Raw genomic sequence first — 23396 nt, 5'->3', positions numbered from 1 at the left:
TATCCTCTTCCGCCTCCTCCTCTGTTGTATCCTCCTCCTCCTCCTCATCCACTGTTGTAGCCACCACCATGACCATCAGGGTGCACTGTTTCCTCACTCTCTGGCAGTTTTTCAACAAAAATGGTTAGCACGTGCAAATGCGAATTTTATTTTAACTTCAAATATGCATATAAATTCGGAAGAGTTCCTTCTTTAGTAAAAATCTTTTAACTATACGTTTATAACGTTCTACATAAAATTTGCATAAATATACTAGAAACCCACAACATAATTAAGTGAAGTATATATGTTGCCACTCTAGTAAGCACAAATATGTTATATGTAGATGATATAGAGTTCTATTAGCCTCATAAACACAACAGAATTTTTTTTATATATAGGTTAAATAGCCTCCAAAAGGAAGATGTATAGACTGAAATGCATTACAAAAAATTTACGTACCTGGCTGCCTTGCCGCAGAAACTTCGGAGACAACGAGAAGAATTGCAAAGAGGCCCAAGAGAATCAAAGCCTTGGAAGCCATTTTTTTTCTTTCTCAACTATTTCTTATAGCTATCTTAGTAGGCGAAAACAAGTGATGAGTATAATGTTACGCTGCATGGCCTCTATTTATAGAAAATGAGTTGGGAGGGGGGATGAGAAAAGTCAAATTACTGATTTTACAATAAAAACAAAGTGGTAAGGAGATAAGATATACGTGTTGGATGCAGTGGCGGATCTAGAAAATAATTTTACCTATGGCAACAATTTTAAACTATAAAATTAAATAAAATATTTAAAAACTATGTCTTATAAACATACTGTAAATAATACCAACTCTTTACTATAGTTTCGACAAGCTAAAAAATACAAAAATATCTGAAATAAAAATAAAAAACCACTTAACATCAATTTTATTAGAGTTTTATTTTATTTCTACTAAGATTGATCCAAGTAATAAATAAAATAATAATATAGAAAAAAATTATCTGAATATGATATTTTGTGTTTAACGGAGAGAAAATAAGCTGAAGAGTCATGCATGTCTCACCTTTAATTTTTAGTGCATGTCTCACCTTTAATTTTTAATTTGTAATGTAATAAAAAGAAATAAGTTTGTAATATATTTTTGCCAACTAAATGGATTTATAAATATTGTTACGAGGAATTGGGCTTTTGCTTTACTCACACAAAAGTCAAATGTGAGAAAAATAAAATAAAGTAACCAAGGCATTGAATATATTTTAGCAAAGGCATAAATTAAAATTGTAATAAATAGCTCTAACTTTTAAAATTTTGACTGTGGCAACTGCCCGCTTTACAGCAACGTGGGTCCGCCCTTGGTTGCATGTCTCGTGGTCCCTTATGGTCCGTTGTTGGAATAAATTTGAAACTCCGTAAACGGCTACTCCACTAGTCTTTTAGATATTTCTACGAACTTATTAAACACAGAGCATTCGTTCGTACACAGAACACATGTAACCTTGTAGATATTTAGAATTTCATTATTGGATTTTTCATTATCATTTGGACAGAAAAGTCGTCTATAGTGTTCTCTATCGATACTTGCTATAAGTATATTCGTTCCAGTCTCTGCCGACATACAATTCTATATAGTGAAAATGGGTAAGTTAAATAAGTGAAGTAGAAGATAGAGAGGAGCAATACGTAGTAAATACTAAGGACTTACTTTAAAGGTCTCAATATTTTTCTTGGCTATGTTTATATATCATGAAACATAATGGAGATTTTGTTTTAAAAAATTGATTGGCTATAGTTGATTGCTATCAAACTATCTATCCAACTAATCCAAGGAACCTAAGCGTAAAGTAGGCTTGATACATTCGCAGAGAAGATGAGTCTTATCGAAGTTATTGAGTGTAGACATGTTGTTGTCATCCTTGCCAAGGTACATTTTACTTAGACGTGAATTTCTTATCTTTTTTTTTTTGTTATTATAACCTTCCTTTAATATAATTTTAAGAATTTTTGGAAGGTCGTGTTCCATCAATACACATTTACTTATAACTGTAATAAACCTAGAAAATTCTTAGTAGAATCGCTTCTCCTTATGATCATTTTGTTATATATTCTTTTACTTACAACCGTCTTGTAAGAAACACGATTTAATAGAAGACACTATGATGGTTCAATACAGAAAGCACAAAAAAAAAAGTAGTGATGGTAACTCAATTTGTTATCTAATGCGCAATAAATATCCGAATAAACATAATGGATTGCATAATATAAAGAGATCTAGGGTCCAATGTGAATAAAGTTTGTAATTACTATAAAAAGCATCGTTTAAAGTTTCGTCATCAATCAGAGGCTTAGACAATGTATGGATGTAGCTCACCCAAGAAACCTTCTACATCAGCTAATACTTCTCCCATGAGGGACTGAAATAAAGGAGGTCTAAATGGAAGTAGCCCAAGTAATTTACAAATAACACCTCCACTTTACTACTGATGGAGGGGATTCGCGTCTGATGGAGGGCGGACCTCTTGCTTGCAGGAACAGCAGCACTACGTATCATAAGCAAGAATTAGAAACCGGACCAATAGAGAACGAGCTAGCTAGCAAGAGGTTTTAAAGTACTATAAAACTAATGCTTAGGGTTTAGGGTATACGACAAGATCTCACTCTACTGATCCAAAAGGACTTTTCCGCAATTTTTGACCTTATCAACCACAACCAGTTTGTGTTTTTTTTTTCTATGGTCATTTTTGTGCTATTTTGATTTTCGTTTAGTAGTATATGTGAGCAGATATTACACATATGAGAGTTCCTTGTAACATAAGCAGAATGATGAGTATTCGATCAGTAATAAGAAAAAATTGTACATCTTCTACATCTTTGGCTCAATGTCTCAGTGACATGGTACCAAAAGCATTTTGTTCTGTTTCATTGTTGAATTTTTATATTTTTTATACGAATTATATTATTTTTATCTTGTATATTTAATCAGTTTATTTGTTGAAATAGAGATATCAAAAACCCTCCACTAAGTCTGATTTAAACCAAAAATGCATATAATAAACCGGAATAACCGATAAATTGGCTTACAAGTTTTAATCTCGACCATGTTAAGGCTGAGACTGAGACTATGCCCTCATATATATAAGGAAAATTTTAGCCGAGAAAAGGATCCACATTTTTTACGGATAAAACTCTACGCTTATTATCTTTTTTTAAAAAAAAAACCCTTACACAATTAATTCTGTAAAGCTAGTTAGAAAATTATTGTAATCATCATGTTCTCTTTATAAATTAATAAAAATAATTTTTTCATTCCCAATGATCCAATAACTTTCAAGTATAATACTATGCAGGTTTTACACATACATCTGTCAATTATTTATTTTTCCGATCATTAATTCCACAAGTTCATGCTCGATCATTCCGCAAGATTCCACGTCTGGTTAAGTTATGGTCTCGCAAAATGTTTTTCCAAATTCCCTTTCACTAATCAATTATTCTTTAATGTGCGATTTTTAACGTAAACAGTGACATAACAATTTGCCAACAAGAAAAGAAGAAAAAGCCACTATATATATGCCACCGTCCAAATTAACTCATTTATGAAAAAACAGATTAAAAACGAAGAGGGAATTTTTGGCGAATGCAGAAATAGACAAATGTAGTGGCCCTGTATAATCAAAAGTATGTCAAAATTTCTCTTATTTTGTGTCGATAAAGGAGAAAGAAAAGGAAGGAATGATCCATAATGGTAAAAAGCAAAAAACAAAAATCTAGTACAGTATTATAATTTTCTTATTTATGTAACCATCTCAAAAATTCTTTAAAAAGCTATATATTTCTATAGAAACTGTTTAGATAACAGATCGCATTAGCTTATATTATTTGTATTCTTGTGATAAATGACAGATTTGTCAATGGTAGATAATGTATATGTGGAGTCTCGGGTGTGTTCATCCACACACGTGAAGGTAGGGATAATTTAATTAGAAGTGGAAATTTTCATTAACATTTAATGGCTAATGGTGTGATTAATAGACTCACCTAAGATCTCCTGAAACGTAGACCATGCAGGTGCTAAAGAAAAGTCATAGTCTCAGTCTCAGTCTCACTCACTCACTCAAGGAATTGATTTGTTAGTATAATTTCAAACCAAACTGAAGGCAATAAGTCAATAACGATGGCTGAATGATGCTGACACTACTAAAAAGAAATCTATGAAATATTGGAAATAAAAGGAACCATATGCAAACCCGTGCTCGGGTAAAAAACACCGAGGCTATAATTATGGTTTTTCAAGGTTGTGCTTAACTAAAAAAAAAAGACTTTTTAACTTTTAGTGTTACATAAAAGTCCTGTTCGAAAAATCGGCCGATTTGACCGATTCTTCACCGTGTAATCGCTAGGCAGCAAGGAGTCGTCGCAATTACACCTAAATCGGTAGAAAAAATCGGACAAAAGAAAAAAAAACTTATTTTTGTTGATTTTTTATTTAAATATGATGTTAAGTTTGTAGACCTATTATTTTTATGTCATATCCAGATAAAAATATAATGAAATCTGAAAAAATTAAGGTTAAAAATGTTGGCTGCCATAGATTAGGGTTTACAGTATCTGACTCGTGGGTGAAGAAGATGATAGCTAAAATTACTATTTTGCCCCTTCTTAATAAAAACGAAAAAATGGACACAAAATGCATACATGGGAGTCGCACCGGTCACGTTGGCAATACTTAACAAGCCTTCAACCGATTGAGCTATCAAACATTAATAACATATGTCGGTAAAACTTATATATAACCATAACAATTAAATATTTTATTATTTATTAAATATAATAATAAAAAACCCTAAAATTAGTCTCCGACTTAAATCCGATTTTCCGACTAATCGTTAGGCCCTCCTTCACCGCCAGACTAACGCCTAGCAATTTTTAAAACAGGGCATAAAATATGATTTGGTATTTTTTTAGTAAAATAATATCATCTTATGAACCAAGCAATACTTAATTTGATAGTAATTTGAAGAAGAATTTTCCTGTAAATTTATACCAAAGATCAATTCTTTACAAATGTGTAATTATTTAACCATTTCAACTTAGCAGTAAAAAAGATTTTATTTTTTAGATACAGCAGATTCCATGAATTGAATAGGCTATTCGAAAGCCTTATTCATCCGGAAAGATTAGTACGTGGTAAAAAAGATGATTACCTTTTGATTATATATATATATATATATATATATATATATTTATATATATATATATATAAAGATTTATAATATCATAAAAATCTTGTTAAATGGTTAAAATATAAGTTTGTAGTTTTTTTCTTCAAAAATTGACTCTATATAATCGTGTTATCTTGCATAATAAAAATTAAATTATAAATCAAGCTTGTTTGCCCAAAGAATGTGTTATAAAAAATGTAGCCTCCTATTAGTTTTCCTTTTTCTAATAACCGTATTGAAATGGATATGCAAAGCCACTCAGGTAAACACACCGAGGCAATAATTCCAGTTTTCCGAATGTATATACAATTTTTTTTTCACTATTAATTAACCTATATCAACTAAATAATCCTTGTAGATTGTAGGGTGAATTTCTATTACGACATCATTGGAAACCATGGTATCACGATAGAAGTACAAATGTACAATACATTTTTTAAATTAATAATGCTATTTTTTATTTAGATAATCAGTAACAAAATCATCAATCAAAATTGGTATATCTAGTTCTTCCAAAAACCATTTTTGATTCTCATTTTTCCGTTCAATCTTACTTGCGACAAAAATGTTTTTAAATATGACTTCAATAGCTTGAGTTGAATTATAGAAATTCATTTATGCAGAAACAATGATAATTGGAATCGTTAGTAAAATCTTACATGCAACTATGTTTTGAACCCACGCTACGCGTGGATTTATTTGATATATTTTGATAAAAATTATATATGATTGATTATGGTAATAAAATATTATATTATAAAAAAATTAAAATTAGTACTAAGGAAAAAAAAACTTTCAGATACATAATTTTTTAAAATATAAAAATTAGTTATGTTATAAAATCAAATCTGATAAAAAAATCATAAATTTAACTTGACCTCACATATCCTAAACCATTTTCTTTGACTACCAGAAAAACGAAACAATTTTATAATCATGAATTAAACTCGTTTTCATATTTAATTGATCGCTATCACCTATGTTTTCGTGTTTTTTTATTCAATGTTTTCTTATTCTTCATATTCTTTCTTGTCATTTTCATTGTCAAATTTTGTGTTAATTGTCATCGTAACTTTTACCGTTTGGTTCTTCGTTATACTCTTCACATTTTTCCACTGAAAAACTTTTTTTTAGATTACCACACAACTTGTTAACCCATCAAACTCCAAAAACAAAATCATTTCTTTTCTCATAAAATTTGTGAAATTCATGATTACCAGCATAGTCAACACATGCACCCAATTATTGACAATTTTATCCATATACTTATTTAGTTTTAGATCCACGCGTTTAGAAACTTCTCAAACCAAAATCCTTATTTGGTTTATAATATTTTAAAAACATAATAAAATATACTAATAATTATTTATCTAATATGAATCATATGATATTTAAAATATGAGTACACTATAAGAATATATTAATAATAAACAAATAATATCAATTATATTATATCATCAAATAATATCAACCGTATCATATTATCAAATAACCGTAACCGTATATAACAGTAACCGCTTGAACCGTAACCGTATTTAAACGTAACCGTTTAACCGTTTGTTAAACGGTTCTGGTTAAGGTTACAAAAATTTCTAACCATAACCGATGGTTAATAAACCTTAACCGTGACAACCGTAACCCTGGTCATGCCTATGTATAGCTAATAAAACATGTGTGTTTGTCGTCCATCTTTCTTCTTTAAACCTCAAAATTTGACTCAAACATCAAATTAAGGTCTTGCGATGTCAATCCTTCTTCCTTAGACCCAAAAATAAAAAATTAATGAAAGAATATCAACTCATCTATAAAATCATACACAAAAATATGTTTTACAGCTCATAAGAAATAAAAATCACAAATGTAGATAAATAAGATAATTTATGTTTTGCATCAATATTTATAATATTTTAAATTTTTAAAAGGTTTCGAAATATAAAATTTGAACATTTTAAAAATTTTCAATATTTATAATATTTTAAACTTTTAAAATTTAAAACTTTTAATATTTAAAAACTTTTTAAAAGCTAAGAACTTTTAAAAGTTTCAATATTTATAATATTTAAACTTTTAAAATTTTTAAATATTATAATATTTTTTTGAAACTGTTTAAAAAATTAATTTGATCAAATAAAAAACCAGATCAAACCAAATAAAACTTTTAAACTTGGATGCCTGATAAATCAAACTTTCCTGCTCATTCTTTGTTGGAAGCATATTAATCTTATTTATATTGGTTCTGAACGATTGTCTAAAAATTTTTTAGCCAATGTGGGATATTATGCTTAGTTCTTTGATTTCCATAAATTTAAATTTTTTTTTTCTAAAAAATTCTGTAAATTTAAAAAATGTTAATGAATGACATGTCAAATCATGATAGATTGTTTAAAATAATTTTTAATATAGAAAATTCTGGAAATTGTATAAAATATTAATAAGTGATATGTCAGATTTCTATTGGTTGTTTAAAATTTTATGTGGACGGCTTTAGAAGCTTATAACTTCTACTTTTTATTAGTATAGATTGTAGTATATGAAAAACTATGAACTATATAAAAAAATTTAGTACATCACCGATTCCCATATTTCCATTTAGTTAAAACTTCTTAATAGATTTTAGGAATTAATTATGAGAAAACCACTTTTTTCGTTGGGTATTGTCTAATTAGGATTTTTGGTCCGGTCTTAGAGGATTAGGTACTTTTGTGTATAGAATTACTTACTTACCCTTGAAACTTATATTTCCCATTTACGCCACGCGCCTCGAAATAACTCAACCTCATGTTATATTGATATCGGTTTGCCCATCCGCCTTACCTACGAACCATAACCTTTATCGGGGGTCCGTCGTTGCTGTCGCGTCTTTGGTTGTATGTTCTCTTTATTCTCCCATTCCGGTAGCTACAATTGAAGATCCGTACTCTCCAGATTATCGTCCTCCATATTCTGCCACCACAATCGTCCGCGCTTTTTCGTATTACCTTTCGTCACAGGTATGTATTCACTGTACTACTTACACATCTGACCGGATCTACAGATTTATGGCACCGACCTTACTCTCCCCATTTCTGATCACTCTGTCTTTCGTTTTCTTGCTAGAGACGCAATCACCAATCACTCAATCAATTTCGTCTGCCTCCTCAGGTATATCCATATACAGTTTGTAGCTGTTGGATCTGATTTCAGTTTTCTTACGTCTCTGGCTTTTCGATATTTTTTCGTACCCTCCATTGACCTAGCAAAATTGGTTGGTTGTTGTCTCCAACTCATTGGGTTTCCTTCCTTATTTTGAATGTCTGTTTTAGCACATGTGCAGCTGCCCATGCGAGCCGAAGTGTTGTACTGTTTACATTTCTGCACATCTTTTCCACTAAAGTCTTACCAATAACCGGTAATGTTTACTGTGTAGAGTTGTGTTTGCCCGCCATTAGGTTTTTTTGGCCGTCTTCATCGTCAAACTAGTTAACACCCCATTACAAGAATACAGATTACAAACGGGGTTTTAGGGTTTAGTTTTTGCTGATTTACTCTCTCACAAACAGGGTTCTAGGGTTTAGTTTTTGTTCACTTTCTCCCCCACAAACGGGGTTCTAGGTTTTAGTTTTTGTTCACTGTCTCCGCCACAAACGGGGTTCTAGGGTTTAGTTTTTGGTCACTGTCTCCCCCACATTCATTCTTCCCACTGTCCCATGTTTTTAACTCATGTTGTCCCCCCCGACTGGTTGTTAGACTTCATCTGCTTCAACCGATTTAAGTGCCTCATATTTTTTTCCTTTCAAAGTGTACTAACAAATAAGTTTCCTTTTTTTTAACAGCTGATTTGCCGCGACGCCTGTTTGACCTTAATTGTTATCCTTCTCATCTAGTTCGTATCAACTCATACTCAAGACCACAGTACCTCCTCGACATTTTAAATGTCTTGGATGGGATGCCTGAGCTCCAAGAATTATTGGCATCTCCGCTTAGCCCTCTTTTCTCGTTCCTTGTTCGCCAAAGTTTGCTATTTGGCCATTTTGTGGACCAGCTGTTATGCAGACAGCTGTGTTCTGATAATACTAATGAAATTTGGTTCCTCTTTGCGGGACAACCTTTTCGTTTCTCTCTTATCGAGTTTGCAGAGGTTACTGGTTTATGTTGTTCTTCTTTTCCACCCGTGCCAGAGTTACTCTCTGCTACAACTCATGCTGACGGTTCTGCTCCTTACTGGTATACATTAATTGGACGTCAACTAGGGACGGCAACGGTTGATGACCTTGTTCTATCTTTGAAATCAGACAAAACAATGTCGGCATGGCGAAAGTTCAGACTCCCCTTAGTTGCCATTGTAGAAGGCATTCTTTTATGCAGGACGCAGCCAGTTAAGCCATCTGTGGAAGTAGTTGAAATGGTTAAGAATGTTGAGTTCTTCCTCCATTATCCATGGGGACTCCACTCATTTAACCGCATCATACGGATGGTTTGGGTAGGAGATTACATTGCAGACAACGCTTCTCTTATAAGAAAACTGCAGCAGTCATCTATGGATGTTCATGGCTTCCCGCTTGCTATTCAGTTGTTTGCTTTCAGGACTATTCCGGCTTTGCTGAAATATCTTCCTCATTTAGATGACCACTCAACATTTCTACATCAGACTGTTGCTTATCTGCCTAAATGCAGGGCGTTCCATGCGTCCAACATATTTGCAGTTGAGAATGATACTACAGTATGGTCTATACACCTGTACACATGCGGAATTTTATTCTGGCTTTTTTTCTTAACATTTCATTTGTTTCATCTCGGAGGTTGAAGTATTGTTCCTCCACCCATATTTTTCAGTGTTTGTCCCAACTAACCAACCTGACTGCAAAATACTAAATCTAGAACGTCTTCTTTCCTGTTGTCATAAGTTTAATAAAGCTTCATGGGGTAATGGTTCTGCCCCGATACGTCATGTCTACTCTTTCTCGAAACGGAACAGACTACACACCAAGACTAGAGTTTCACCGGCTTCCGAACAGAGCCGAGCAAACGTTAGAACTCGTTTGAAGAAGGGAAAGATTGTTAATTCTGTTCGGTTTGTTGACGATCTTGTAGACTTGGCTTTAAGGAATCTTTGTTGGCTGATCTCGACGAGCTTCTTATCAATGCATTGCCTACGTCAACACACAGACTTTCTCACGGTTCTGTCCAGCCTGTTAAGAAGCTATTGTCGTGTTCAGAGCAAAGATCCTCTGCATCCGTTCGTTCTACACATACAGATGTTGTACGCATCTTAGTCTTCTGTTGTTTGGTTTTACGTATACTAGAAAATATTAGAAGTAGTTTGTTAAGAAACTATATTGCATTACTTGTTAATTTTCATTCTCTAGGGCTCTCCTCTAAGCGTATTCCATGTATCAGTCCGTCAGCTATGTGGACCGCCACCTACTACTCCGAGACTTTGTACTGAATATACGCAAAGGCTACATGCCAAAACTCTTGACGTTGGAAAAGCTTCTATTGGGTGTCATGAATCTTGATGTCGTCCTAATGGTTGCTTTGAAGCACTCGGCCAGCATGGGCTTCACATCCCACCGGAAATTCCTCTTGACACTCCTGTTATAGTTTAGGGCATTATTGTGGTGTTACTAAAAGGAGAATCTGTGTCCTCCCCTATCGTTCTTCCTCGACCTTACGCTCATGTTTTATAATATATACAGTACACATTGCATGTCTTATTTGTTAAAATAGTTTTTCTACAGATAGTTGTTGTTCCTTTGTTTACGTCATAGCCTTCTCATTTTCATTCACTATTGTAAGACAAATAACTCATTTCAAAGTTGGTTTGGTTTACCAGCTCTGTATATCAAACAGGATCGTCCATTTATTGTCCGATCTGCATTTATCGCCTGCCTGCAACCCCAAAACATTATACAAAGTGTTAGGTGGTTCCATAAGTTTACTATATACCTGTTTTGCGTAAACATTACAGCCTTACTCATTTACTCGTCAATGGATAAACTTGATATACATGTAGCTCTTGATATTGCTTCTCAAGTAGGTCGAGAAAACTTCACTGATATGTACGGGATGTTGTTAACATCATAGCTCTACCGCGAAGCCTACAATTCAACCGTTCTACAAGGTGTTTCCTTGCACCTTCTTTTTTCAAATGCTTCGTTTATTAACCTTCACTCCCCTTACTGCCCTTTCTTTACCCGTTGTCTACAAGCTCGTAATCCAACTGCTTCTTATCTAGATAGTTTGAAACTAGCGGCGAGAGATGGACATGCAGAAACAGCTCTTCAGTTGTTACTTACTATAACCAATGGCCCACCTCATGTTTCGTTTGTAATAGCTTTGCTGCAGTTATGTCTAGGCTTTTACGCTGATGCCATTGCCAACATTGACGCATTCGTGGATTCAGTTGGCTCATTCGCGGCAGCTGATGAAATTGGAAGCACTGTCTTCCGCCAGATTATGCAGATTGGTCCTGTCAAGATCCGGCTCACACAGACACATGGAAGTATATCGACATACCTCCTTGTATTTGTTGTTCTCTCACCAACCGTTGTAGAATTTGTTTCTTTTATTGGTTTTCAGTTATGTACCTTATTCTATGTTGACCTTGTAAGCGTACTCTATCGACTTTGGCATTTGCTAATGAACATCCTACTTTATTTGATATCTACTTCCTCCTAACTGACATAACTATTAGCAGGCCGTCCCCTTTCTCAGCAGTACAATTTGAAAACTCCTATATTCAATAACCCATCCGTTTCACTTTAATGGTTACCTTACATATTTATTGCACCCATCAACAAATACAGTCCCGTCAATACAGACTTGGCGTCTTCGGGAAGCATGTTTCCCACTTGTTGATCCTGTTTCAACTACATCAATAATTCCACTCCAATCTAACACCCTTAAAGTGAACACCTTTCACCTATTTAACTCACTACTCCTCCTTTCCGTCAATAAATTCAGATAAGGGTAAAAAAAATATGAACCGTATTCCACATGTTTTGCTTATGGATATCGTTAGACATGTTGGCCACCATGGTTTTCACCATCTTGGTCCGTTAATCGCATCTGGCCCTGATGTGATTAACAGAGTTTTTGATCCTCTCGTCTTGCAAGAGGTTGACATTGTCGAAAATATCTTTGTCAGCCGTCTTGCAAACGAAGGCTCTGTTTATCGTCTGTTCTTATTGAAGTGTTTGGCCGCTGGGAACGTAACTGCAGAATACGTTGAAGGGTTACGCCTGGCCGCTCAAATGGGTCCCTCCCAGCGCTCAATTGACCTTCTTGGTTCTGCAGCTTCAACTAATATATACTCTCGCTTCGCTGTAGGGAGTTTCCTCATCTTCTATGGATCATTTGGTGCAGGCATGCAAGTATTCCAATCCTTTCTTAGCTTACTTCCAACCATCGAGGAGGCAGTTGGTGTTGGTGAGATTGTTCTTGTCGCCATCAGGGATATGGTACCAACTCGGCCTGGCAATTATGATCGGACACTCCGCTTTGGGGGTCTCCCTCACTGTTACCTTAACAATTTCTCCGTACAACAACTATGTCCTAAGTGCTTTGCTTTCATGTACGCAACAAGAGTGCAAGACCTTTGTTAACTCAAATTCTCACTAATAACTATTAGCATAAGTTTGATGTTTATTTTTGTTTCCAGTTTTGTTAATTATCCATGCCTTTTTTTAGTGTAGGAACTTTGTTGTTCTATGTGTTGAATACTGGTATGTACGCTACTTTCATGTACTTAACGGACCAAAAGCTATGCTTCTATTTTATATCAACCACTAAGTGCAGCATTACAGTGGAGTCATTAGAGAGTCAATACAATGACTTACTCAACAAAAGTGCAAGTACTTTTCTTTCGCGTCTGCTCTATAAGTACATAGGGAATTTCAACCCAACAAAAAAACCACCCCCGAATCTATCAAAGTGCCGCTAGACGATGCAGTGTTCTTTGAGTAACAATCTATTTGTCTCACCCCTGCCAACTGTCACATTCTTCACTTACATACACATTCGTCTCCAAAAAGTATTATGCTTCTGGTGCCCAAAAAACCAACACACAGCCTGCAACAAGTCAACAAACGAATGAACATACTCTCCAATATGACCATTGAGCGTGAACATAAGTTCGCCACACAAATTCAATTTGATTAGCAAACCTTCTCATATGACGTTTTGACATGTTGCGTTGTTGTGTACATGTACGCTAAACCTTCTCATATGAGTTCTCCACAAGTAGAACACTTATTTCCTCCACTTTTTCTCCTCTTCGTACCCTACACAATCGAGACGCATATTCAGTTATATTGAAGATAATGAAAAGCTTAAGGCTGTCCTATACATTACCACATATTCTCCGGTTGAAGGGATTCTCCTTTTCCTTCTATGGCCTGGACCTGGTGGGTTGGTTGGCGGACTGAACATTGTTTCTTCAACAATCGTTGGCACCTCTTGGTCACCTTCATTTGGGACAGGGAATATTAAATCAGCATATGAATCACACCATACCTTAACATAGTAAATTTTGCCTACTAGCGATGGAATGAATATACCATTTATCCTTGCGGCCGCCAATGCATGACAACAAAGAATGAGCAGTTTCTGAAACTGAAGACATGTGCATGTCTTCTTCTCAAGATCTACATAGGATGATATTATACCTTCTCATTTCGCAGAAAGCTTGCGTCCAGTGTTCCAGTGTAATTTCTTTCAAATATGCAGCACAACAGGTGCTTCTAGCAGCAATTTCATCAAAGGATTCTTTAAACGAACCAAAGTTGTAGGCAAGAGCTGCTTTGCCAACCAGATTAGCAAGTCCTTTCCCAGCAAAGTGTCTAACATTCCTCTCAATGTGCACTGCATGCTCCATGAAAAGCTTTAGTGTACACTCTCCCAATCCCTGCATAGATTGACTGTGACGATCGGAAACAATAACCAAATCTTTCGCATCTGGCCCTATCACAGTGAGCTTACTGAAAACCAAGACCATGCAGCTTCATTCTCGGAGTCCACAACAGCGAATGCAATTGGAAAAACTTGGAAATTTGCGTCCTGCATACTTGCAGCAATGAGACACCCTTTAAACTTAGACTTTATCGTTGTACCATCAACGAGAACGACCTTCCTCATATACCTGATCACTGCAATGCTTCCAGCTAGTGAAAAAGCAAATATTTGAATTTTTTTGAACCATCAGGTTCAACTATCTGCTCAAGGTTGTAAAAAGTCCCATGATTGCCTTGTTTCAACAAATACATATACTTAGCCAAAATTTTGTAGTTGTCTGCATAACTTCCACGACTGTTCTTAATAGCCACCTCTTTCGCATACCAAGCCTTCATATACGTTACTGAAACCTTCAGTTCCGCAAGCACAATGTCTGGGATGTTGGCTGGTCGTGGGCCTCTAAGAGCGTTGGCAAACTTCCGCTTCAAAACAGCACCAATAACCTTAGCAGATGCTAGCTTCCCATATTGTGCCCGTGAAGTGATTGTGCAGGTATGTGTTAAAGTAGCACGACGAACTTCAAAATTCTTTATATTTGGTGAGACAACATGGCCGAATACTCGCCACCTATAGGCAGGATCAACACACACAAATATAAGCCTCGTCGGGTCAGATCTTGTTTTCCTGAAATGAAATTGACGCTTGATAGCATATATCGATATGGTGTTCTGCATGTCTTCTTTGTCTTTAACGACACGACCAATATAAATGGCATCGTCCTCCGCACTGACAGTTGCACAACCATTAGTGTTAGTCAGGTCTAACATGTCATCAAAGACCGGCTCAGCATCATCCATTTGCACAACATCGACGGAGTTAACATCAGTTGTGCCATTTTTTCGCAATACATGACCAGAGGCAGAGGGATTGAGATAAGCAAGAACCGCTTCACCAACATCAGTAGGTGGTATTTGAGCTTCAGCGAGATTTACTCGGGGTGGTGCATAAGTTGTAGTGTCTAGATGTGAATAAGACACTGGTCCGCCCATAGCATCAGTAGAATCGTCATTGAAAAAATCAACCCAACCATACTCCTTAAATACCTCATTTTCTTCAGAAGTTGAAGAAATCACACCATTTGTGAAGTAACCATGAGATTGAACATTAGTTTCTCCACCTTCAAGGGGGCTGCTATTTCTTGCCCCCTGCTCAGCGTCTTCAACGTCCCTCAAAAAACTCTCATCTTCTGAGTTGTAGTTTGTAGTCCACTCCTTCTCACGTTCCAGCTGCTGTTCCCAAAGTTCAGCCTGTTTCACTTCTCAAAGGACTCGTTCATCTTAAGAATAGTTGTTTTCTCTGCCATCCATCCCAGTTTCCGGGTTACCAGCAACTGTATCGCTGAATTCACTCTTATTTGACAACGAAGGAGTAGCCGCATCTGCAAGGTTGATTATCTGACTCAAATGTGTATCCAGCTAGAGCTCTACACTCTGCTCTCTAGCAGCCCTTTGTCCACCAGTGCTGCCTTCCCCGCAATTTTTAAACCCTATAGGAACACCAACTAAGCTTGGCCCCTGAGTGTTCGGCCCATCTACCAAAATGCCTTTGCCTTTATCAGTACACTCAGGGAAAAGACATCGTACGGGACCAGGTGGATGAGTTCGAGTATGAGTACTTTCTGGAACTGATTCAACACTATACATTCGGATCGTCTCAACAGGGTAAACAGAACCATCTCCCTGACCTTCTTCCCCTTCACCGCCAGACGCCACACAAATTTTCCTTATGCCTCTGTCACCACGTACACCAGTTGAAGCTTCGAGAGTCAGCAACAAATGCATATGAATAAAACTTTTATGCACCTTTACGAAGTCCCTAACCCCTATATTAGTGGTGATGATGACTGGGGGGCAACTGTTGACAGAGAACATTGACATCTGACATGGCAGCCAGTAACTCAGCTTTGGCTTCAGATACATCTGATGTAGCTCCAACTGGTCACTGACATGAGAGGCTATGATGGAACCCGGGACGACGGCCAGCACACGGACACGGACGAGGACAGGAGCGCACATGGAACCCAGAACGCGGCTACATCCGAAACTAGGCAGCCATCGGCACAAGCACCAAACTTGATGGTCGAAGCTATAACAAGGAGCCGGACAGCAACAACGACCGCAAGGAAGATGTGCCTCAACTTTGTCCAAGCTTTTGTCCGAGAACAAGATACGCTCGATCACAGACCCAACCAACCCGACAGACAGCCAACCGAGGCTTTTCTCACGGTCTTCACCATTACACAAGGGTGAAGACCTCCAAGTCCTTAGGGAAGTAGTACTCGTTTTCCCACCTTGGGTTTGTCCCAATGGGTTTACCAAGGGGGTTTTAACGAGGCTATAATCCCTAATGCATGGCCATGGCCAAGGACCACTTCGGCCACATGGCCAACCTATCCTTAGTTTAATTTCGCTTATGACCGTTGTCTTTTAAAACTATTTCCTGGATGCTGCGTTTTAATTTTATCCACGTGTTTAGGGTTTGAGAGCTCCCTTATGTAAGCCACCCTATATAAAGGGCCTAGACCTCATCATGTAAAGGTAGACTATCATTAATAAAGAACAAAGGTATCTCTTTCCTCTCGTTTTCAGTGACTGAAACGAAACCCTAGAAGCTTCACGAACCGGGTACATAATCCTCTAGCTCAGCCGTATCACAAGGAGAGCCATCCCTCGTGTGTTGCTACCTCGCTCCACTTCTACCTCTATCTGTTAGAGAGATTAACGAGTCGAGCATATCCTCGTGAACCTCTTGCCATCCGTTCTTATCGTTCCGCGGTGTTGTTCCGTTCCATTCGCCGTTCTTTCTATCCGCATTGTAACCGAGCTGTTACTTTTGATCCGTTCTGCTGGTTCAGGTTCCGTCCGTACGACCGTGGTTCACGTCCGTAGTCGAGGGTCATATCAGTTGGTATCAGAGCCGAAAGTTTCTCACAAGGTTGTATCTTTCTTCTCTTTACGTTTTTGATGTCTAGTTTGGGATTTGGCTAGTTTTGTCTAAAGTTTTGTTCTTGCTAAGTCCTTAGTGTTCTTGAGCTGTTCTTCGGTATTGTTAGCCTAGATCCGTAAAGTTGTGTTCTTTTTGCTTGGTCTGTGTTAGTGGTGGCCTAAGAACCACGTGTAGCGTCTAGAGTCCTAGCGCGTAAAGTCCGTCTTTGTTTTGGTCCTAGGTTATCTTGTAGTGCTTTTGCTTTTACTTTTTACTTTATCTTTTACCAATCATTAGCTGTCCAAGGTTTGTCTATTTTGCCGAACCTATCAAACAAAGAACCAACACGTTTTCAATCATCGTGTAGGATCTGTTTGAACAACCACGCGTCACATATCGACCGACGATACCGTCCGACACGACCGTACACCGGAGGACTTATCAACCGCCGCAGTACCAACTACTGACCGCCATTGGTATCACTTCTCCAACAACCCGCTTTGTAGGCCACCGTCCGAACAATACCTGAGCGTCGTCCGTACTGCTGCCGTCTGTATAGCAACCGTCGTCTGTACAACCGCCGTCCGTACAATCACCATGGCCGAGCAACCCGGAGAACCGCTTCCACCCCTGGAGATTGGAGCTGTTTTAACCAAGATTCGGACTCAACTAACTCAGTTAAGGGATCGACTCCAACGCTTAGAGGGCGGACATCGTCAACCCGCAGTTCGTGGCCCACCTATCCAGGACCGCCAACGACGCTATGATCCGGATCCAGGAGGAACGTCCGAGGAAGACGAGGACCTACTTTACCAAAGGAGGCATCATTTCCGGATGGACGATCGCCTAGACGATCAACCTTACCATCCGGTTGATCCAGGCCACAAGCTCAAGGCCCCAACGTTTGCCGTAAAGGTTGACCCGGAAGCGTACCTTGATTGGGAAGGAAGAATGGATCACATCTTTGCCTGCTACAACTATCCTGAACCCAAAAAGATCGCCTACGCAGCAGCCCAGTTCACGGACCACGCCCTTACATGGTGGGACCGTAGCGAAGCTGACCGAAGAAGGAACAGAGAACGAGGATTACCGCGCTGGGAGGCCATGAAAAACGAGATGAGACGCTCGTACGTGCCACCATTGTACCACAAAGAGCTCCAGGGAAGGTTCCGGAAACTGTCCCAAGGAACCAAGAGCGTCGAAGATTACTATGAAGAATTCGAGCATCTCCGCAACTGGGTTGAGGTAGAAGAAACTGAAGAAGGACTGATGGCCCAGTTCTTCGACGGCCTACAAGATCATATAGCGCGGAAGGTGGAGCGGTTGTCGTACAACTCCTTCGAAGAACTCTTGCACCTCGCGATGCAAGTCGAGCAACAAATCAAGAGGAAGGTCAGCAATACTAATCGTGCTCGTGCTGAAGGAACGCCAAGCTGGTCGCCTAACACGTCCCCAGTGGCCGGAGGACACCGCGGACAGGAAAGGTCCAAGGCTGTTACCATTGACTTGCGACCAAACCAAGGACCCTCGCACCGAACCAAGACCGCAATCGACCGAAGGGAGAAGCCGAGATATTATATGCTTCAAGTGTCAAGGCCGAGGACACGATGCCCGGGAATGTCCCAACCCGCGTACCATCACTATTACCGCGTCCGGAGATATTGAGTCCGAGGATGGTGACGACCCCGACGAGCAAGAAGTCACTAAAGAGATCGAGGAAGCCGTGGCCGAACCAGACGAAGGATAGCTGCTTATGATCCGGCGAATCCTCAACACTAGCCAGCTCCTGGACGACACGCACCAGCGAGACAACATCTTTCACACGCGATGCACTATAAGTGGGAAGGTTTGTGGCTTGATAATTGATGGTGGGTCTTGCACTAATGTGGCAAGCTCTTACATGGTCAAGAAACTTGCTCTTGGTACCACAAACCATCCTAGACCCTACAAACTCAAATGGTTGAATGACAAGACCGTGATCCAAGTTACCGAACAGGTCACGGTCCCGTTTAGTGTAGGCCCCTACAATGACCAAGTCTTGTGTGATGTGGTTCCAATGCAAGCTAGCCACCTCCTTTTGGGGCGTCCTTGGCAGTTTGACAAAGGGACTTCTCACTGTGGCCACACCAACCAGTACTCCTTTGTGCATGATAATAAGCGTATTTGTCTAAAACCATTAAGTCCTACACAAGTGTGTGAACTAAAATCGAAATTGTCTAAGGAACCGAAAACTAAAATGAACTTCTTGATCAATGCTAGTATTGTTCAGAGATCACTTAGTGACTCCACTTGTCAAGTCTTATTGATGGAATTTAAGGATGTTGTGAGTATAGGTACAGAATAGGACGCCGTCCTGGACATGATCAGACCACTCCTACGACGGTACCAGGATGTGTTTCCGGATGAGTTGCCACACGGTCTACCACCACTTCGTGGTATTGTGCACCAGATCAATCTCTTACCGGGAGCCCAGCTACCGAACCGTCCAGCTTACCGTGTGAACCCTGAGGAGGCCAAAGAACTTGAGCGCCAAGTATCCGAACTCTTGAAGCAAGGATACGTCCGAGAGAGCCTCAGTCCGTGTGCGGTACCGGTCATGTTGGTACCAAAGAAGGACGGGACATGGCGCATGTGCGTGGATTGTCGAGCTGTGAACAACATCACCATCTAGTACCGCCATCCAATTCCACGTCTAGACGACATGCTTGATGAACTAAGCGGTTCCACCATCTTCTCCAAGATAGACCTTAAAAGTGACTATCATCAAGTGAGGATGAAAGAGGGAGATGAGTGGAAGACCGCGTTCAAAACCAAGCAAGGTTTGTATGAATGGTTGGTAATGCCATTCGGTTTATCTAATGCCCCCTCCACCTTTATGAGATTGATGAACCATGTTCTTAGGGCCTATATCAACAAATTTGTGGTTGTTTACTTTGATGACATCCTTGTTTATAGTAGAAGCCTTGAGGAACACCTAGAACATCTTTCTTTGGTCTTGGACACTCTTAAGGAAAACAAATTGTACGCTAACCTCAAGAAATGCGTGTTTGGAGCTAATGAGCTTGTTTTCCTAGGCTTTGTTGTAAGGGCTTGATTGGAACCACATATACTATAGCATTAGTATTATGCAACATAAGCATTAAGCTACATAAGTTGTATGCTCTGATTAATATAACACATTTACTTGACTGGTATAGCACTGTAGTATTAAATATTATATTTATATTAAATATATGATATTTATTAAAAATATATAATTTAAATGTGTTTCATTAAAAAAATAATTATCACTCATTGCTATATGATTTTAAAAAAATATATTTTAGATTTAATCAATTTTATAAATTGTTATATATATATAAATGTGTAATTTAATAATTTTTCATTATATATATTTATAATGTTACACATTAATGACAAATAATTAATATATATTATAATTTTTTATAAAAGTTTATATCTATATTTACATTTTTAATTTCAATAACTTTTTAAAATATATATAATATAACACATTAAACTAAAATAAAACAAAAATATATATTATAAACGTTATATCCACATTAATATTTTAATGTATTAAATAAATTATTATATTATTTTTAATAATAACATTAAGTAGTTTCTCATATATATTATCTTATAACAAATAAATTTATCTTTTATAAAATCATAATTTTCTATTTTTACAAAATAAATTAATTATTTAAAATTAATTTAATATATATTTAAATTTTATTTCTAAATGCTTGGGAAATGCTTCAAATGAGAGCATATAGGAAGAGAGCATATGAGAGCATCTGTAGCTTCTAAATGCTCCCTTATATGCTCTCCTAATAAATGTTGATTGGATGATAAAATTAAAAAAGCTTTTTCATATGCTCTTCCAATCAAGGCCTAAGTGCACAGGGACTTAAGGTGGACAATGACAAGATCAAGGCCATTGAGGAGTGGCCAACCCCGACCAGCATCTGTCAAGTCCGGAGCTTTCACGGTCTAGCCAGCTTCTATAGGCGGTTTGTGCGGGACTTCAGTTCGGTAGCAGCACTACTCACTGTCACCATCAAGAAGAGTGTCGAGTTCAAGTGGGGATTGGCCCAAGAGGCAGCCTTTCGCAAGCTCAAACACCGACTGACGCATGCACCATTGTTGGCCTTGCCATATTTCAGCAAAACCTTTGAAGTGGAGTGTGATGCATCTGGAGTAGGCATCAGGGCTGTGTTAACGCAAGGAAGCAAGCCTATTGCCTATTTCTGTGAAAAGCTCAGTGGACCGACGCTCAATTATCCAACCTACGACAAGGAACTGTACGCCCTAGCCCGCGCCATGGAAACTTGGCAACATTATTTACTGGCCAAGGAATGTGTTATTCACACCGATCACGAGATGTTGAAGCACTTACGCGGCCAGACTAACCTTAAGAAGAGGCACGCCAAGTGGTTGGAATTTATTGAAACCTTCCCTTACGTCGTTAAGTACAAGAAGGACAAGGAAAATGTCGTGGTCGATGCACTTTCACGGCGCCATACGCTGATCACCACCATGGACGCACAGATTTTTGGATTTGAAAGCATCAAGGACGCATATGTCACGGATATGGAGTTCGCCGACTATTACCGGGAGCATGGCAAGGGCAACTACACAAAGTTCTTTGTGCATGATGGGTTCCTATTCAAGGACAGGCGTTTGTGCATTCCAAACGGATGGATAAGAGAGTTGCTGATGAGGGAGGCACACGGAGGAGGGCTTACGGGTCACTTTGGGGTGGCCAAAACAATGGCCATCCTAAAGGAGCACTTTTATTGGCTTAAGATGAAGCGCATGGTTGAGAAATTTTGTGGGAGGTGTATTACATGTAGGGCAGCCAAGTCAACTACGCGTCCCTACGGTCTATATACGCCGCTTCCGATTGCATCAAGCCCTTGGGTTGATTTATCTATGGACTTTGTTCTTGGTCTACCACCATGCGACAAGAAAGACTCTATCTTCGTGGTAGTAGACCGTTTCTCCAAGATGGTCCACTTTATACCATGCAACAAGACCAACGATGCCATGCACATCGTCGACTTGTTCTTCCGTGAGATAGTGAGAATACATGGCCTTCCCCACACCATCATTTCAGATGACGAGCCCAAGTTCCTCGGCCATTTCTGGAGGACGATATGGAGGAAGCTCGGCACACGGCTCTTGTACTCTATCGTGTGTCATTCGAAAACAGACGGCCAAACCGAGGTTGTCAACCGCACCCTTGTAGCGCTATTGCGGACCACCATAGGCAGTAACAGGAAGCATTGGGTTGAATGCCTACCATTTGTGGAGTTCGCCTACAACCTGGCCACGCATTCGGCCACCAAGAAATCGCCATTTGAGGTCGCCTACGGGTTCAAGCCGCTGACTCCTATGGACGTGTTACCATTACCACCCGGTGAAGTGGTGAACCAAGATGGCGAGAACAAGGCCGAGCACATCAAGAAGATCCACGCGGAAGTAAAGGCCAACATAGAGAGGCAGACCGAACAATATGTGCGGACAGCTAACAAAGGCCGCAAGACCATGGTTTTCAAGGAGGGCGATTGGGTTTGGTTGCACCTACGACCAGAATGGTTTCCACAAAAGAGGAAGGACAATCTGAGCCCCCGCAGAGATGGAACGTTCCGAGTCATTGAGAGGATCAACGACAAATCCTACCGCCTCGAACTACCCGCTGAGTACTTAACCTCAACCTCATTCAATGTTTCTGACTTGGTCACGTTTGATGTAGGTACCGAGGAAGATGTTTTGAGGGCAAAACCTTTCCAAGGGGGAGAGAATGATGGAACCCGGAACGACGGCTAGCACACGGACACAGACGAGGACATGAGCGCACATGGAACCCAGGACGCGGCTACATCCGAAACTAGGCAGCCATCGGCACAAGCACCAAACTTGATGGTCGAAGCTATAACAAGGAGCCGGACAGCAACAACGACCGCAAGGAAGATGTGCCTCAACTTTGTCCAAGCTTTTGTCCGAGAACAAGAGACGCTCGATCACAGACCCAACCAACCCGACAGACAGCCAACCGAAGCTTTTCTCACGGTCTTCACCATTACACAAGGGTGAAGACCTCCAAGTCCTTAGGGAAGTAGTACTCGTTTTCCCACCTTGGGTTTGTCCCAATGGGTTTACCAAGGGGGTTTTAACGAGGCTATAATCCCTAATGCATGGCCATGGCCAAGGACCACTTCAACCACATGGCCATCCTATCCTTAGTTTAATTTCCCTTATGACCGTTGTCTTTTAAAACTATTTCCT

The 23396-nt window shown here is 38.8% G+C and overlaps 1 protein-coding gene across 1 annotated transcript; it reads left to right on the top strand.

The window, feature by feature from the left end:
- Positions 8114 to 10518, top strand: LOC104766548. The gene is made up of 3 exons (XM_010490462.2): positions 8114 to 8176; positions 8283 to 8327; positions 8999 to 10518. Exon 3 carries the CDS (start codon positions 9112 to 9114, stop codon positions 9967 to 9969), a length of 858 nt encoding a protein of 285 aa, XP_010488764.1. The 5' UTR covers positions 8114 to 8176; positions 8283 to 8327; positions 8999 to 9111; the 3' UTR covers positions 9970 to 10518.

Source organism: Camelina sativa, chromosome 19, assembly GCF_000633955.1.
Source record: "Camelina sativa cultivar DH55 chromosome 19, Cs, whole genome shotgun sequence".
NCBI lineage: Eukaryota > Viridiplantae > Streptophyta > Magnoliopsida > Brassicales > Brassicaceae > Camelina > Camelina sativa.
This window is presented reverse-complemented; position numbering and strand designations above follow the sequence as displayed.